This window comes from Staurois parvus, unplaced genomic scaffold, assembly GCF_062004578.1.
Source record: "Staurois parvus isolate SC_StPar_1 unplaced genomic scaffold, SC_StPar_1.0 ptg000488l, whole genome shotgun sequence".
NCBI classification, from domain to species: domain Eukaryota; kingdom Metazoa; phylum Chordata; class Amphibia; order Anura; family Ranidae; genus Staurois; species Staurois parvus.
Window position 1 is genome coordinate 660619 of NW_028318284.1, and position 14935 is coordinate 675553.

Genomic DNA, 14935 nt, shown 5'->3' on the forward strand with positions numbered 1-14935 from the left:
TGTTTGTTTGGGTCAGCTTGGTCCATAGGAACTATTTCAAGTGAAAGAAAACTTGGAGACAAGCATTTAGGAAATCCAATAGTTTATGGTTGTCACCAAAATAAGAGTAGAAGATAAATCTTTCTATCTGGACACCTGTTGCAATGGGGACATTGCCACTCAAGCCCTGTAGCATCTTTGCGACAACAAGTGAAGCCAAATCTCTTTGATGGAAAGACAGATAGTAATAAACAACTGCCAATCCTTTCAACCCTTTTCTGCCTATCCAAAATGTAAACAAAAAGTTTTGTCAATATGAATTGGCTTATACCAGGGGTCACCAAACTTTTCATTCAAAGGGCCAGTTTACTGTACTTCAGACTTTAGGGGGGGCCGGATTGTGGTCAGTGGGTGTAGAAAATGTCCCGAGTCCAGCATCAGTAAGAATAAACATAGCCTCAGGGTTGGTGGTCGGTAAAAGGAGGAGTATTGCCCCATCATTGGTATTAGTTGAAGGAATAGTAACCCATCACTGGTAACAGTGGAAGAAATAGTGCACTATTTTTGGTGTGAGTGGGAAGAACAAGGCCTTGTATCATTTAGAGGAATAGTGCCCCAAGGGCCAATTAAAGGCTGGCAAAAGGCAGCATCCAGCCCCGGGCCACACTTTGGAGACCACTGGCTTATACAATACTAAGCGGGTATATATATTTTTTAAATTTAACAGGGCCATGATGTACCGTACTTTGCATGCTGCTTAGTTCTACTGTATAGGAAAACAAGGCTTGTGTTAAATTATGTATGGTCCACATGGGATAGTACTGGTTCTCTTGATATATATGTGTTTTTGTTTCGCTCCCTTCTGTGATAATATTTGGTCTGCTGGGTCAGTGACGGGTTCCTTTCCTTTTGGAGGAATCATCAAAGCATTTAGTATGTCTGATGCCTGTGAGAGGACAAAAGCAGAACTTGCCTGGTATAGACGTGCCAAGCCAATTCAAATACCCTGTGATATTTCCAATTGTTTATCTAGAGCGTTGTTTGCCTGAGACGATAAAGACAACAGCCCATTTCAAACAAGCTGACTTCCAACCCACACAGAATCATGTCCTGTTTGTCTTGAAGTGAGCTAGGGGGTTGCCAGTGTTTGGCAATCAAGTCTCCTGAGAATAAAGCTAGAGGAAAAACAAGAAAGGCTAACGTGGTATTTATCACCTAACCTCCTTCCTTCTTTTAATCAGCACACATTCTCCAACATGAGTTTTCATAACACGATGGATCTTTCTGGATCCGTTACAAATACAAGTGTAAAATCAGTGCATACTAACTAAAGCAACAGATCGCCTTTACATGTCTTTAAAGAGAAACGATCTCTGGAAACTGTCCTCAAAAAAAGGCAGGAACAGAGCAAGTGACTAGTCACTGGTATTGTCTTTAGTCTTCTGTATTGTTGACTTGCCCTACCTTGTGCTGCATGGGCTTCTTCATATCAGTGCCTCCAGCAAAGAGAACAGTAAGCAACACAGTGAGAATGGGTTCACACTGATGCGGTGCAGGGAAACACTGCAAATCCTGTGCGTTTCCCGCATCGCAAACGCACGGCATTCATGCGATCTGGTGCGGGTGTCAATGTTAAATTAATGACACACCGAAACAGATTGCAAAACGCAATTCATGTGCGGGTAAAACAGAGTCCCGGACCTTTTTGGTGCGGATGCGATGTGATTTGAGCCATACAAAATGTATGGCTCAAATTGTACCTCACAGAGATTGCATGTAATTGGCAAAGGAATGCGGTGCAATTCCTGTACGAATTACATGCGGTATCCCGCACCGCATTAGTGTGAACCCAGTCTTATAGTACTACCAAATCACACTGTATCTCCTGAGAATAGCAGTCAGCGGTAGCAGTGTCTTAGATCTCACACTGAAAATATAAAGCTATGAGATGGCGGAACAGAAGTGCCCAGGCACCTTCACGTACCAAGAAGTGGTCTGCTAGTTTTCTAGAAGTTCCACGTCAACTTTTCAGGGTACTGCATAGGCACAAGTCTTCACTTTTTGGGGTTTACTAAAGGCTGTTCACTTTGCAAGGGAAGTTGCATAATGCAAGGGAATTTTTCCCCGAACATATTGAACATGGTTTTCATTCACTAGGAAAATTGCACTCGCAATATGCAACTTCCCTTGCAAAGTGAATGCTCTGTTTACCCTTAAGCAAATCAACCACTTATAGTTCAATTCCAGTTTATGGGGATCCATGAGATGTCCAAGTTTACATGGTTGAAAGTTCTGCCATTTGCTTTAAAAAAAAAAAATCAATCCCCTAGAGCCAAAAATCAATGGTATTTACATTCTAGAGGTGAAACTGTAGCCAATAGCTTTTATTTTAAAGTGAACTTGCCATGAGGGAATATTTGAAATGGTATTCCGGCCTCTGCCATTCTCATTCTATGGCTTCACTACTCTGGAGCAAGAATGCAGGTCCAGTCTTTTGCCCTAGTGCTTCAAATAGTGGTGTCCTCTGATGAAGCAATGTGATATTTCCAAAAATGAGATCAATGTACATGCTGTGAGGATCTTAGAAATGGGAAAGAAATTATTTAAAAAAAAAACATAGGCCTGATTGTAATTGCTGCAGTTTGTCTGTCTCCCTCAGACATTATTTGCTTTGTTACTGTATCTAATTTCAATTCAGCTTAAAGGCCACAGAGAACAGCATATATTGATTGGGTGGCGTTTTAAGTAGATAAATTAATACTGATAACAAATTGGATTTGTGGTTTTAGATGACTCCCTTACACATGATTAGCCACAAGAGATTGACTATTTTTGACTGGTTTTGGAATATTACAGATATCATCTTGACCACACCAGAGTTGTTTTACAGGTTTCTGCTTTGAATGAATATTGACGTTTCTTACAAAACAGGATCAAAATAAGTCTTTTTTCAAAAGTAGGTAAGGAGACACTGAATATGAGCCAAGAGTCCCACCTGCAAGCTGGATATGAAATTTCAAAATACTAATATGCAAAAATTAATATTTTTTATTGCATGTTTTATAGCTGACCATAATAACTTAAAGTGCTTCTAAAGGTAGAAGGTTTTTTTTTACCTTAATGTAATCTCTGCATTAAGGTAAAAAAAAAAAAATTTCTGTAAGCAGCTCCACCCAGCCACTCCAAATACTTACCTGAGCCTGATCTCAGTTCAGCAATGTGCATGAGAGCAGAGGCTCTCTCGGGTCTCTCCCTCCTCATTGGCTCGGGCACAGCAGCGAGAGCCAGTGGCTACTGCTGATGTCAATCACAGCCAGTGAGGAGGGAGCGGGGGGTGAGGCCGAGCTGCACTCTGTATGTCTTATGGTACACACAGCCAGCTTGGGAGCGAGCACGCATGAGTGCCCCCATAACAAGCAACTTGCTATGGGGGCACTCGGTGGGGGAGTGGGGCCAGGAGAGCCAGTGGGGGTTCTAAGAAGCTCCCAGATGGAAAAATCAGAGTATGGGATTTTATGTCAAGGAAACCTTACTCTGGAGTATTCAACACACATTAGAAGTCAGAGATTGTTTCTTGTGGCTGGTGTTTATAAATTAATAAAATATCACTTTTAAGTAGATCGAACTTTCAACGGAAATATACCTTCTTTACTACCCTCCTTTTACATATCTTCTACAAAACTAGGTTAACTTTAATTAGTAGGTTTTACAAATACACAGTGCTATTTTTTCCCACCTGTAGTTAAGTTCTTCACTTCCAAGAGAAAAGGCATCATATAATGAATATGCTTCATTTCCATCCCAGTCTCTTAGCTGGATTCTTAGGTTGTATGAGCCTTGAGATGTCAGTTGGTGGACAAATTCATTACCTAGCCAGTACTCTCCAGAAGTGCTGCCAAAACCCTATTAAAATAATAGGTTACAGTTATCAATAATAAAAAGCTGCTTTCAACACAAGCAAAAGCCATTTTTAAAAACTGTTCCATATCAGCCCTTTTTAAAAATGAATAATACAGAAACATGCAGGAAAAAATAGATTTTGACCCAACTCTTGGCAAATTGGGTGATTCTGATTGTCTAGATCAGGGGTCTCCAAACTTTTCAAACAAAGGGCCATTATACTGTCCTTCAGACTTTAGGAGGGCCGGATTAGAGCCAGTGAGGATAGAAAATGTCCTGGCCCCAGCATCAGTGAGAATAAACATGGCCTCAGGGTTGTTGGTCAGTAGGAGGAGTAGTGCCCCACCATTGGTATTAGTGGGAAGAATAGTACACCATCATTGGTTTCATAGGAAGAAGTACTGCCCCATTGTTGGTCTCAGTTGGAACAATAGTGCCCCAAGGGCCGGATAAAGGGTAGCAAAGGGCCACAACCGGCCCTCAGGAAGCAGTTTGGAGACCCCTGATCTAGATTCATGTTTTGTGTGATCTTCTATGGTAGGAAAAAGCTGCATACATAAACAGTGTTCAATTAAAAATGTGTGATTAGCTCTTAAAGATAAAAATAGCTGAATCTGAGAAATCTGACCAGTATGTGAGCTGATTTGCTCATCTCTATCTTTATAATCCTATATAAGGGTTCATACTTGGACATTAAATGCAAAAGTAAATTCAGTTCAGTACACAATTTCAAGCCCCAGGCCAACAGCCCTTGTATTTCATTAGGAAAGTGCACTGAACCCTCCATCATGATGCCCATGTATAGGAAACCAAAATTTTCATTACTTGCACATTAAGCTACAGTACATTCCAATATTTTCAGTTTTACATCTAACATGAACGAAGTGCATATGCTGGATTTGATCCTTAGAAATCTCTATGTAAATAAAACATGAAAACTGAACCACTTAGATTTTTCAAAAGATTAATATATTTGAATTTGAAATGAGTGTGCAGATGTAACATGTATTCCTGTTTCTGTGGTAATGAAAACAACAGAACTATGTGCATAGACATTACTATGTGCTGCATGAACCAGTTAATCTCCCTTGACCCAGTTTATTGCAAACATAGTGAAGTGGTATGTGCAGCTCTTTTACTTACTAATGTATAGCAGATACAGCTGTCAGAAAAGTATATTCTACATGGTATCTATTTTAAGGAAATCATGAAACAAACATTGATATGTGAAACCCATCAAAAAAAAGCTTAGCTGTTAAAATGAAGATAGTTGACCTTCAAGGGCACTATGCACAAATACAGTTATTTTCTAAATGTGACTATACAAAAATGGTAAGGTATATAAAAGGTTAAATGGTATGTTTAAGTGTTCTATGATGGATCTATTCTCAAATATACACTTTTTTCCAAGAAAAAAAAACATGAAATTGTAAAGTCCCCTAAAAAGGAGAAAAGTATATACTGTGCAAATGCTTTAAAACAAGTTACACAAACACAGCAGGGCTCCACTATCAAACGATTAAGCAGTTAGTATTGGCAAATATGAAGGCTAGTTATCAATTGTTCCACTGATATGTGAAGCACTTTAAAAAAAAAAAAAAACAAACAAAAAAAAAAACCTCAGCTGTTCATCTGAGGATAGTTAACCATAAAGGACACATTTGAAAATACCAGTTTTAAATTAGGTCACAGTGTTAGTTTTATTTTCCCCACATTTTTTCTTTATTTCCTGGTAATTATTGGAATAGAGTTCTTCCTGTCCCTGGGTGGCTACACTCACTGATCCACAGTATCTAAGGAGGACGACTTGATAGCCATGTAGGTTGGATTAAAAAATTATCTTTCTTTGTTCATCTTCATTACATGGAAGGAGAGCTGCTGTTAGAAATCATGAGGCCCTATGCAGCCAACCTGACAGGGCCCCCCTTCTGCCCAAAAAAACACAGTTTACTATGCTTAATTTATGAATGAACACAGTGAGTGATTGGTACTGATCACTCATTGGGCTTGATTTACTAAAACTGGAGAGTGTAAAATCTGACACAGCTCTGTACAGAAACCAATCAGCTTCCAACTTTTTTTTTTTTTTTGTCAAAGCCTAATTGAACAAGTTGAAGTTAGAATCTGTTTGGCTACCATGCACAGCTGCACCAGACTTTGCACTCTCCAGTTTTAGTAAATCAACCTCATTGCATTCATTCAGGAAAGGAAGGGACTGGTAAATGTGACATAATTACCGGATCTTTCCTCCACTCTTCATCCTGATGGATCCTATTTTGTACTTGCAGCTGCCAGAGAGGGAAGGAGAGGAGGGAGGAGGGAAGCCAGCAGCATTGAGGGGTGGGGGCACACAGGGGGGCCTTGGCAGCAGGGGAATACATATTGTGCACAGGGAGGGTGATGGGTACAGGGGGGGGGGGGGGGGCAATTACTGGAACTGATGTATACCTCTCTCTGCAGCAGCTGAAATCCAGCGGGAGAGAGAGGAGAAGAAGCCAGCTTTCAGCTACTGCAGAGAGGACCATACAGGGGACCAGTTCCAGTAATTGCTTCCCCACTGTGCCAATCACCCTCCCTGCCCACATCCAATTCACCCAACTGCCTAAGCCCCCCTGCTGGCATGGGCCCCATACAGGAGAACTGGTGGTACCCCCTTATCCACGACCCTGCATGGGAGTGGGGATTAGTAGCTTACAGAAGGATGATAACATTGTTTGTGCTTTTAGCTCATCTCATAGAATATAATAAGGACACTACATTTCTGGCAATATCAACAGGTATTCCTGTTCTTGTCAAAAATGCTTTTAGCCTGCAAAATATAAACAAATGAAGCTATCTGCATCTAAGGACTGGTAAGCTTCCATACATTCAGTTTTTGTTCTTGAGTTTAGATATCCTTTAACCTACAAGGCAGCCTTAATACAGAGAGCCTGAGCTATAGGAGAACCTGAAAAATATCTGAAATGCATTGTAAAATATCTCAACTTACTGACAAATTTCATGGAGGAAACAGGCAGACTTACAGTTGCAGGGAGTCTTCTTACTGTATGTAAGTATGCATTGCATACTTGCCCATTATAGCTAACTATCAAATCCCATACTTAGGATGACAGGGAAAGCGGCATAGAGGAGCTGGTGGCTCAGTTCAGAGATGGCAGGGGATGTCTCCACTGAGAGATATTCCTTTTTTAACTTGAAACTGCAGCATATTTCCATGTCTTCATTAGCTTCTCCTTTCAGCAGATTGTAGATACAGGATAACGCCAATCTCCTTTGACATCATTGAGCTAAACACCAGCATATTTACTACTGCTGCGAGTGCTCCTCTATGTGGCTTCCCGTGCCACCCCCAGGATGATATATAATATTAAAAAAGGCAGTTTGGAGAACCTAACTCCCTCCAGGTTTAGTTTTTTTGTAGACAGAGGCTGAGTAGCAGCCTGGGATAAGTCAGCCTGTGAGCGAGGCAGAAGTTCACCTCAGGACAGGTTGGGAGGCTCTAACAGGTTAGGGCTTCTTGAGCCTTCCCACCCTTCCAGAAACATAGAGAATTTTCTGGAAGAAGGGTGGAGGAGGCCCAGGTCTGCATGTTTAAGGGACCTTGGTCAATCCCCAGGTAGGAGGCTGGGCATGGTGACCAAGGACAACCCTTAAAAGTGAAGAGCCTATGCAGCAGGGTCAGTGTTGGGTGGAAGATGGAGTGAGGAAGGCTGGAGTGTATACCCTGGGAGGGGGCCCACCTACAGGCTGGTTGCTGGATGAGAGGATCTCTACTGTCTCAATGTCTTCTGAGGAGGATAACCTAAGTAGCAGGGAAGGAGCCAGCACAGCAAAAGGCCTGAAGGCAGCCACCAACCCATTAAGCTAACAGGAGAGGACAGTGTGAGCACTCTTACACCCCCTTGGCCAGATAATGGGAGAGGGCAATCAGGTGCAAGACCGACTAGCTTCTCATCCGGGACTGTTTCAGATTGGCAGCTCTTGGGCCCCCTTGTCCAGGGATACCCTCAATGCAGCTGGGTGAAGAGGAGGAATCATCCAGTGTCTGAGGAAGCACACCGAAGGGGCATTAGTGCTCCTTGAATAGAGAATGTTGCTATCCACATTTTTGTACATAGTTGCTAAGGAGTCCTTAGTTTTCTACAGTACCTTGGGCAACCCCCTAATAAAATCACAAAATCAAGCTCAAGGACTGTTTACTGACTACAGTGTGCAAAGTGTGGAAGAAAATGCATGTTGCCTGGCTGTGCAGAGCTTTAGGGGGAAACCAAAACTCAGCAACTCCTAAGGGAGGGTGCTGCATTATACAAATATAATGTGTTGTAGAAAAAGGGGCAGTGAGGAATGAAGAGGGAGAGCAGCAAGAACTGTGATAAGCACAAAATGGAATTCAACTTAGTCCAATTCTTTGAAATGTATAGTCCTTGTAACCTAAACAATAACAATATATAGAGATAGAGGGCAACCATGTAAGTAGCATTATGAATTAACTTGTTATTGGTCTGGTCATAGGGTCTTTGAATGACTTTCTTAATTGAGCATGAAGGAATTTTAAGGTTAGGCAATGGTTAACATATTATACAATACAGAACAGGTTAAAAAGGGTACTTCTTACTTCTCTGTATTCTTTCCAGGTTCGGTGGAAATTTACAGATCCATCCTTGCGATGTTGGATAACAGTCCAACCTCCTCCACTAGTATCCATATCACACAATGCCTGCAAAAGTCCAAGAAACATAAAAAAATTGGAATATGTTGTTTTCTGGCAAAGCAGGATGGAATATCTGATGAGTTGCTGCTTAGTCACTTTTTATTGATGGCTGTGTACCAAGTATTATAAATAGACAATGTATTTTTTTTTCTTCCTTCATGTTTTTTCTCAACATGTAGAATGCAGAAAGATGATGTGGACATAAGTTTATATTCTATACTTTAGCTTAAAAAAGAGCAGCAGGGCAGTTCTGCACAATTTGCTGCGCCTAGGAACACCTGTACGTCATGCCCACTGGTTCTCAAACTTGGGAATATGGGATATTTCTGGTGGTGCCACTGCAGCTAGCTGCACTCACACCTGCCAGAGGGCACATGGGCACAGCATATCCCATGTCTCTCCGTAAAGTCTGCAAGCTGCTCTAGTGCTGCACGAACATTTAAATTGTGAGCACATATGTACTTAATAGAACCTCAGAGTAATGTACGGGGAGAGATGTTCTGTCACCCTGGAGACATTGTAGAGGAGGCAGAGGAGATGACAAATTATAGGTTGAGGTATTGGAAGTTATCCCAGGGAGGGAGAATAATGAGTATCGGATGTGACAGGGATGAGGAGAGGTGTCAGATGGTGTTACATGATGAGAAAGGGTACCAAACATTGTCACAGGGGTGAAGAGTGGTAGTAGATGATATCAGATGACAGATGAGGGTTACAAAACAAAAAAAACAAAAAAGTGTGAAGAAGGGTGCCAGACTGTGTCAAAATAATGAGGAGGGGTACGAGATGGTGCCACCGAGGTGAACAGGGGCACAAGATGGTATCACAGTGGTTAGGAGGGGTACCAGATGGAGTCACAGGTGTGGAGAGGGGTACCAGATGGTGTCACATGGATATATATATATATATGCAAAGTTTGAGAACCACTGTTTTAGCCTCAAGACAGTCTCAGAAGTTTGATTGGCATACCCTGTCCACATCTGTTTATAATCACTAGACTGCATTGATGGGGTCAGTGGTAGGATCTAGGATCAGGAAAAACATTGGATGGATGAAACAGAGGGTTTAACACAAAAGAACTAAAGAATGACTGCTGTAAGTACTATATCATTCATAACTGGTTCCATACTATAGAGTTCCAGGCCTAGAGTGCTTGGGTACCCAGTGTCTACAGGAGTCATGTCAAAGACTATCTGCAAGCTGGTAGACTGTAGATGCAAATGGGAGATCTACACATCCAACAGGAGTCTGGCCTTCCAGTGTCAAGCAGATCAGATGTGCATCCACACCTGCCAGAGGGCACCTGGTCACAGCTTATCCCATGTCTCTCTGTAAAGTCTGCAAGCTGCTCTAACATTTAAATTGTGAGGACATACTGTATGTAATGGAAAGACCCTCAAAGCAACTTGTTCAGAAATTCCAAGAGTCTTAAATAATGTATACTTTCTCAACCAATTATAGGGTGAATTTATGGAATTTCTACTTCTCCATACATAGAGAACCATCATCAAAAGGTACATTGGTTTTCAGCCCTGTATTGAGTGCAGAAAAACTTTATTATTCACTGCTGGTGACTCAGGAAGTGACATCACAGGTCTCATGCAGCCGCATGAACAGGAAATCTTTTGTTTACTCAAAGCTAGGCGGGGAACCAGTAAGTGTAGACACTTGCCTATACAGCTCTGCATGGAGAGGTTTGTCACGGTTATATCTGATTTCATGCACTTTACTTGGATTTCCAACGAGATAAGCAAGTTTACTCTGTCAGTCTTGAGCACAAAATTAACATGCACAAACTATATTTAATCAAAAGGTTCAGAGTATGATTATTATGGAATTAATAGGTAACACCGATGAGTTTAGAGGTTTTGTCACCACTGAATCTGAGTGGGTGGGTGCGAGATAAGAAGCACGGAGCTGCATAGTAAGCAAGCACTGCATACTGCAATAGGATTCCTAATTTTCTTTAAAAAAAAAAAAAGACCAAATTGTGAAAAGATGTAGTAATGTTCTTATAACTAATTACTTCTTCCTAATTCTAGCCCATCAAGATTCTTTCCTCTTCGACCTTCTAAATTATTCTGTTGCAACAGAGAAAAAGCATAACCATAGAACACAACGCTACCAGTTGTCTAAACATAGTCTATATTTCAAGGTACATGCAGCATGTTAGTTCTCATCTGTGATAATTCTAGGTGATAAGTAAATATACTTCTATCATAGTCATATGCTGAATGTGAGCAAGCACATAATTACTACTGACTAGGAGGTGGTGATGGGTTGATGACATGACAGCTTAGATGCTGGGTTAGCAAAGTGTTGACTTTAAAAATGAAAAGAAATATAAGACCTTGCCATTGTTGACCTCCTGCAAATGTTAGTTACCTGGCCTTTGTGTTGGCCCTCACATGAGTCACTGGCCTGGAATAAGTATGCAGATCAAAAAAATCAGAGAGAAGTCTTGGTCTGCTAATTGGTTCCAGGTTATTGATTCAAAATATTGATGCTAGACTGCTGAATAAATTTATATTTGTATATACACACATATGAAAATTGTACCTATCAGTGGCAAAGTGAACTGATTTTAAGAGGGAGATTTACTAAAATGGGAGCACTTGGAATCTGATGCAGCTGTGCAAGGTAGCCAATCAGCTTCTAACTTCAGCTTGTTCATTTGAGCTTTGACAATAAAACCTGGAAGTTGATTGGTGTCTGTGTAAAGCTGCATCAGATTTTGTACACTCCAGTTTTAGTAAATCTCCCCTTAAGTGACCTTTTTTTTTCTGCCCCTCTGCACTTTCAATAATGAAAATAATAATGCACTTTTCAATAATGAAAATGTATAGCACTGGTCTGTTTGCTGTTTAATGTAACACTATCCACAAGTGTTGTGCCTAATGAATTCTATTGGTATAAAAAGAACGATAAATACTATTTAACAGAAGAAGCAGGTGGCTTCTATTTTGCAGTGGTCAAATTCTTTGCACATGTGGAATGCACAATGTTTGAGGTCTCAGTAATTATAATTTTCAGGCGGTATTCAAGTCAACGTGCTAAACACTTCTTATCCTGCCACAATGAACAATCTATCATCCATACAATTAAGTAGTTTAACACCTTCTCCAGTACAGCACAATTCATATTTGTCAAACAAGACGTATATGTAGTTCTACTTAAGTGTTGATAATGGTCACTGTTGCCCTCTTTCTGTAACTTATTAATGGTGTGCTAACATGCATTATTTGCTCTTTCATTTCACCCCGGAAACCATCTAAACAGAAAAGTATCATCAAAATGTACAGCTGGGTGGTATGCTTTGTGTAACTTTAGACAGCTACTATTATTCATCAAAAACTCTAGTGTTAACACATGTTCTGCAAGTACCCATATGGACTCCAGAAAATTCCATTTTTAATGACACTCATTTGGCCAACAAAAGTGCTGAAAATATTTGATGCTTTTTTTTTGTATTTTAAGTTTTTCTTCTTGTATGATATGTGAATCTGGACTTTTGTTTAATTTGCACACTTTCCTACATTAGCAGCACATTGCTAACAGTTTAGCTGCTCACCTGGTAAAACAAATGATGCTTACACAATTTGTAAAAAAAAATCTGTGTTTGATACAGGGCCAGATCTAGACTGTCTAATGTGGGGATGCAGTTAAAAAAGTCAGGGGGCAGAGGATGGGAGGTCAATAGGGGAGTGTACAGGATGTCAGCAGAGCAGAAGATAGGGTCAGCAGTTTGTAGGGTAGTGTACAGAGGCCATTTACTTGTAGGGCATCATACAGGGGACTGCAAGGCAAAGACCAGGGATCAACACAGCAGAGAACGGGAGTCAGCAGAGCTGAGGACGGCGGTAAGCAGAGCGGAGGATGGGGGTCAGCAGAGCCGAGGACAAGGGTCAGCAGAGCCGAGGACAAGGGGCAGCAGAGCCGAGGACAAGGGTCAGCAGTGCACTATTGGCAGAGCACTCAGCATAGGACAAGGGTCACTGCTTGCAGAGCACTCAGCAGAGCACCTTTTCCCATCCCTGCACTGCACATAATCTTCTCCTCCCCACACACTGCACATAACGGAGATTGGATTCCCATACACACAACCACAGTGTGTAGCTGGCTACTGCAGCTGTGCAGCCATTTACTGATGGGCCGAACACCCTCATGTTCAGTTCGCGGTCGAATGTTCAAACCTAATGAACATTCGACCGCAAACCTCAAACACAATGCAAGGCTATGGGACTTGAACATGTAAATTCAAAAGTGCCCATTTTGAAGGCTTATATGCTAGTCATTTTTCATTGCAGTGTGGGGTCTGGTAGGAAGGTTAGGAGAGACCCCACAGTAAAAAAAAAATTTAAAACATGCATGGCGTTCCACCTAAATCCCTACAAGACACTTGATTCGAGCACAGGCTTGGCAGGGCAGGATCGAGCGCCCCCTACCCCGCAGCTCACCAGGCCACTTGAACTTGACTGACCCGTCCTCACCCGCAGCAATATGACAAGTCTGACAGTTGCCGGTCAGATGTAAACAAATAGGCGTGGGTAGTGGTGACATCACCCGACTGGCAGACCGACCACCCCATGAACTGCCTGAACGTGGCTGATGTCATGCCGATGTCAAGATCAGGGGGCAGATCCAGGTTTGTGCCTACCCCATCGTACAGTGGGGGGGGGGCTCTCATTGTACCCCCCCAGATAAATTATTATGGGCGGCAGAGATATCATTTATGGGGGTGATAAATTATTATAGAGGAGGAGAAGGGCAGACAAACTATCATTTGGGGGGGATTTTTATAGGGATGAGGGGCAGATTATTTGGGGGGGTAATCATCATTATTGGGGGGCAGATTTATTTTTATGGGGGTGATAGGTCATTATAGAGGGGGGTAATCATTATTGGGGGCAGATGTATTTTTATGGGGGTGATAGGTCATTATAGAGAGGAGTAATCATCATTATTGAGGGCAGATGTATTTTTATAGGGGTGATAGGTCATTATAGAGGGGGGGTAATCATCATTATTGGGGGCAGATGTATTTTTATGGGGGTGATAGGTCATTATAGATGGGGGTGGGGTAAGCATCATTATTGGGGGCAGATGTATTTTTATGGGGGTGATAAAAATATTTCACAATATATAATTATATATTGTTTTTGTGATTAATCACTATGCTTTAATTATGTTCAATTTGTAACAATGAAAATACATCCTGCATATCAGATATTTACATTTCGATTCATAATAGTAACAAAATTACAGTTATGAAGTAGCAACGAAAATAATTTCATGGGGGGGTCGCCACAACATGAGGATCTGTATTAAAGGGTTGCAGTATTAGGAAGGTTGAGAACCACTGCTTTAGTGAATGAGTAGGAGTACAAGTACCCCTTACTCATTCACAAGGGGGGGCAGCATCAGGGTTCCCCCTTATTTAAAGTGCAGTGTTAGCAGCCTTATATACTGTAGTGTGGGGCGGGGACTTGAGCCATGATTGGCCAAAGTCACCATGCATTGTGCTGTGATTGGCCAAAGCATTGCACCTGACCTGTGGTTAGGTGCATTGCTTTGGCCAATCATGGCTCTCACAATGCACTGTCAGAGTGCAGTGTATTGTGGGGAACTTGGCGGGTGAATAGCCTGCTGAAAGCCCTTACCCTTCGTGTGTTTGGCGAATTTTCGAGTCGAACTTACATTTGACTCGAACATTGAGCCCAACACTACTGCCATTCTGACCAGAAACTTTGACAGGTCAGAACTGCAACAAACATACAAACTGTGCAGATTGTGGCTGTGTGTACGGGAATCTGATCTTAGCTCTGCTGCCAGTGCCCAGGCTGTGTGCAGTACAGAGATGGGAGGAGTTCAGCATAGTTGCCAAAATTCACAGTCAGCTTTTTTCGCTGTGTGTCCAGAAAGCCATTGTAGATGGAGAATGTACTCTAATTAGGGATGGGGCATTTATTTAAAACAGGCAAGGTTTTACAAGCAGCATATCATTAACCTAATGACATACTTTATTTAAACATATATAAGAGAACTGTAGTTATGCTAGGGCACAGGGGCGGACTGACAACTCATGGGACCCCGGGCAATAGGGAATCATGGGGCCCCTGTGTCCTCACCCACACTCAAAAAAGCCTTTGAAAGGTACTAGGGGCATCTCATGGGGCCCCCTACAGACCCTTGTGCCCGAGTGCACAAATGGTCAGTCCGCCCCTCCTAGGGCAGCATAATGTAAGGCTAGAACAGTATAGTGGCAGTATTTGTGGCATGTTAGGTCAGTACAGTGGCACGTTGGAGCAGTACAGTGGCAGGTTAGAGCAGTGTAGTGGCAGGTTA

At 41.9% G+C, this 14935-nt stretch overlaps 1 protein-coding gene across 1 annotated transcript in view; it reads right to left on the reverse strand.

Annotated features, from left to right (window-relative positions):
* The window catches only part of LOC149452206 (angiopoietin-2-like), a 109108-nt gene that overhangs the window by 9397 nt on the left and 84776 nt on the right, over positions 1-14935 (reverse strand). The window contains exons 6-7 of the mRNA XM_089689647.1: positions 8495-8596; positions 3716-3882 (exon numbers count right to left, since the gene is read on the reverse strand). Coding sequence (XP_089545773.1) covers positions 3716-3882; positions 8495-8596 — 269 coding nt within the window. The remainder of the gene's footprint in view (positions 1-3715; positions 3883-8494; positions 8597-14935) is intronic.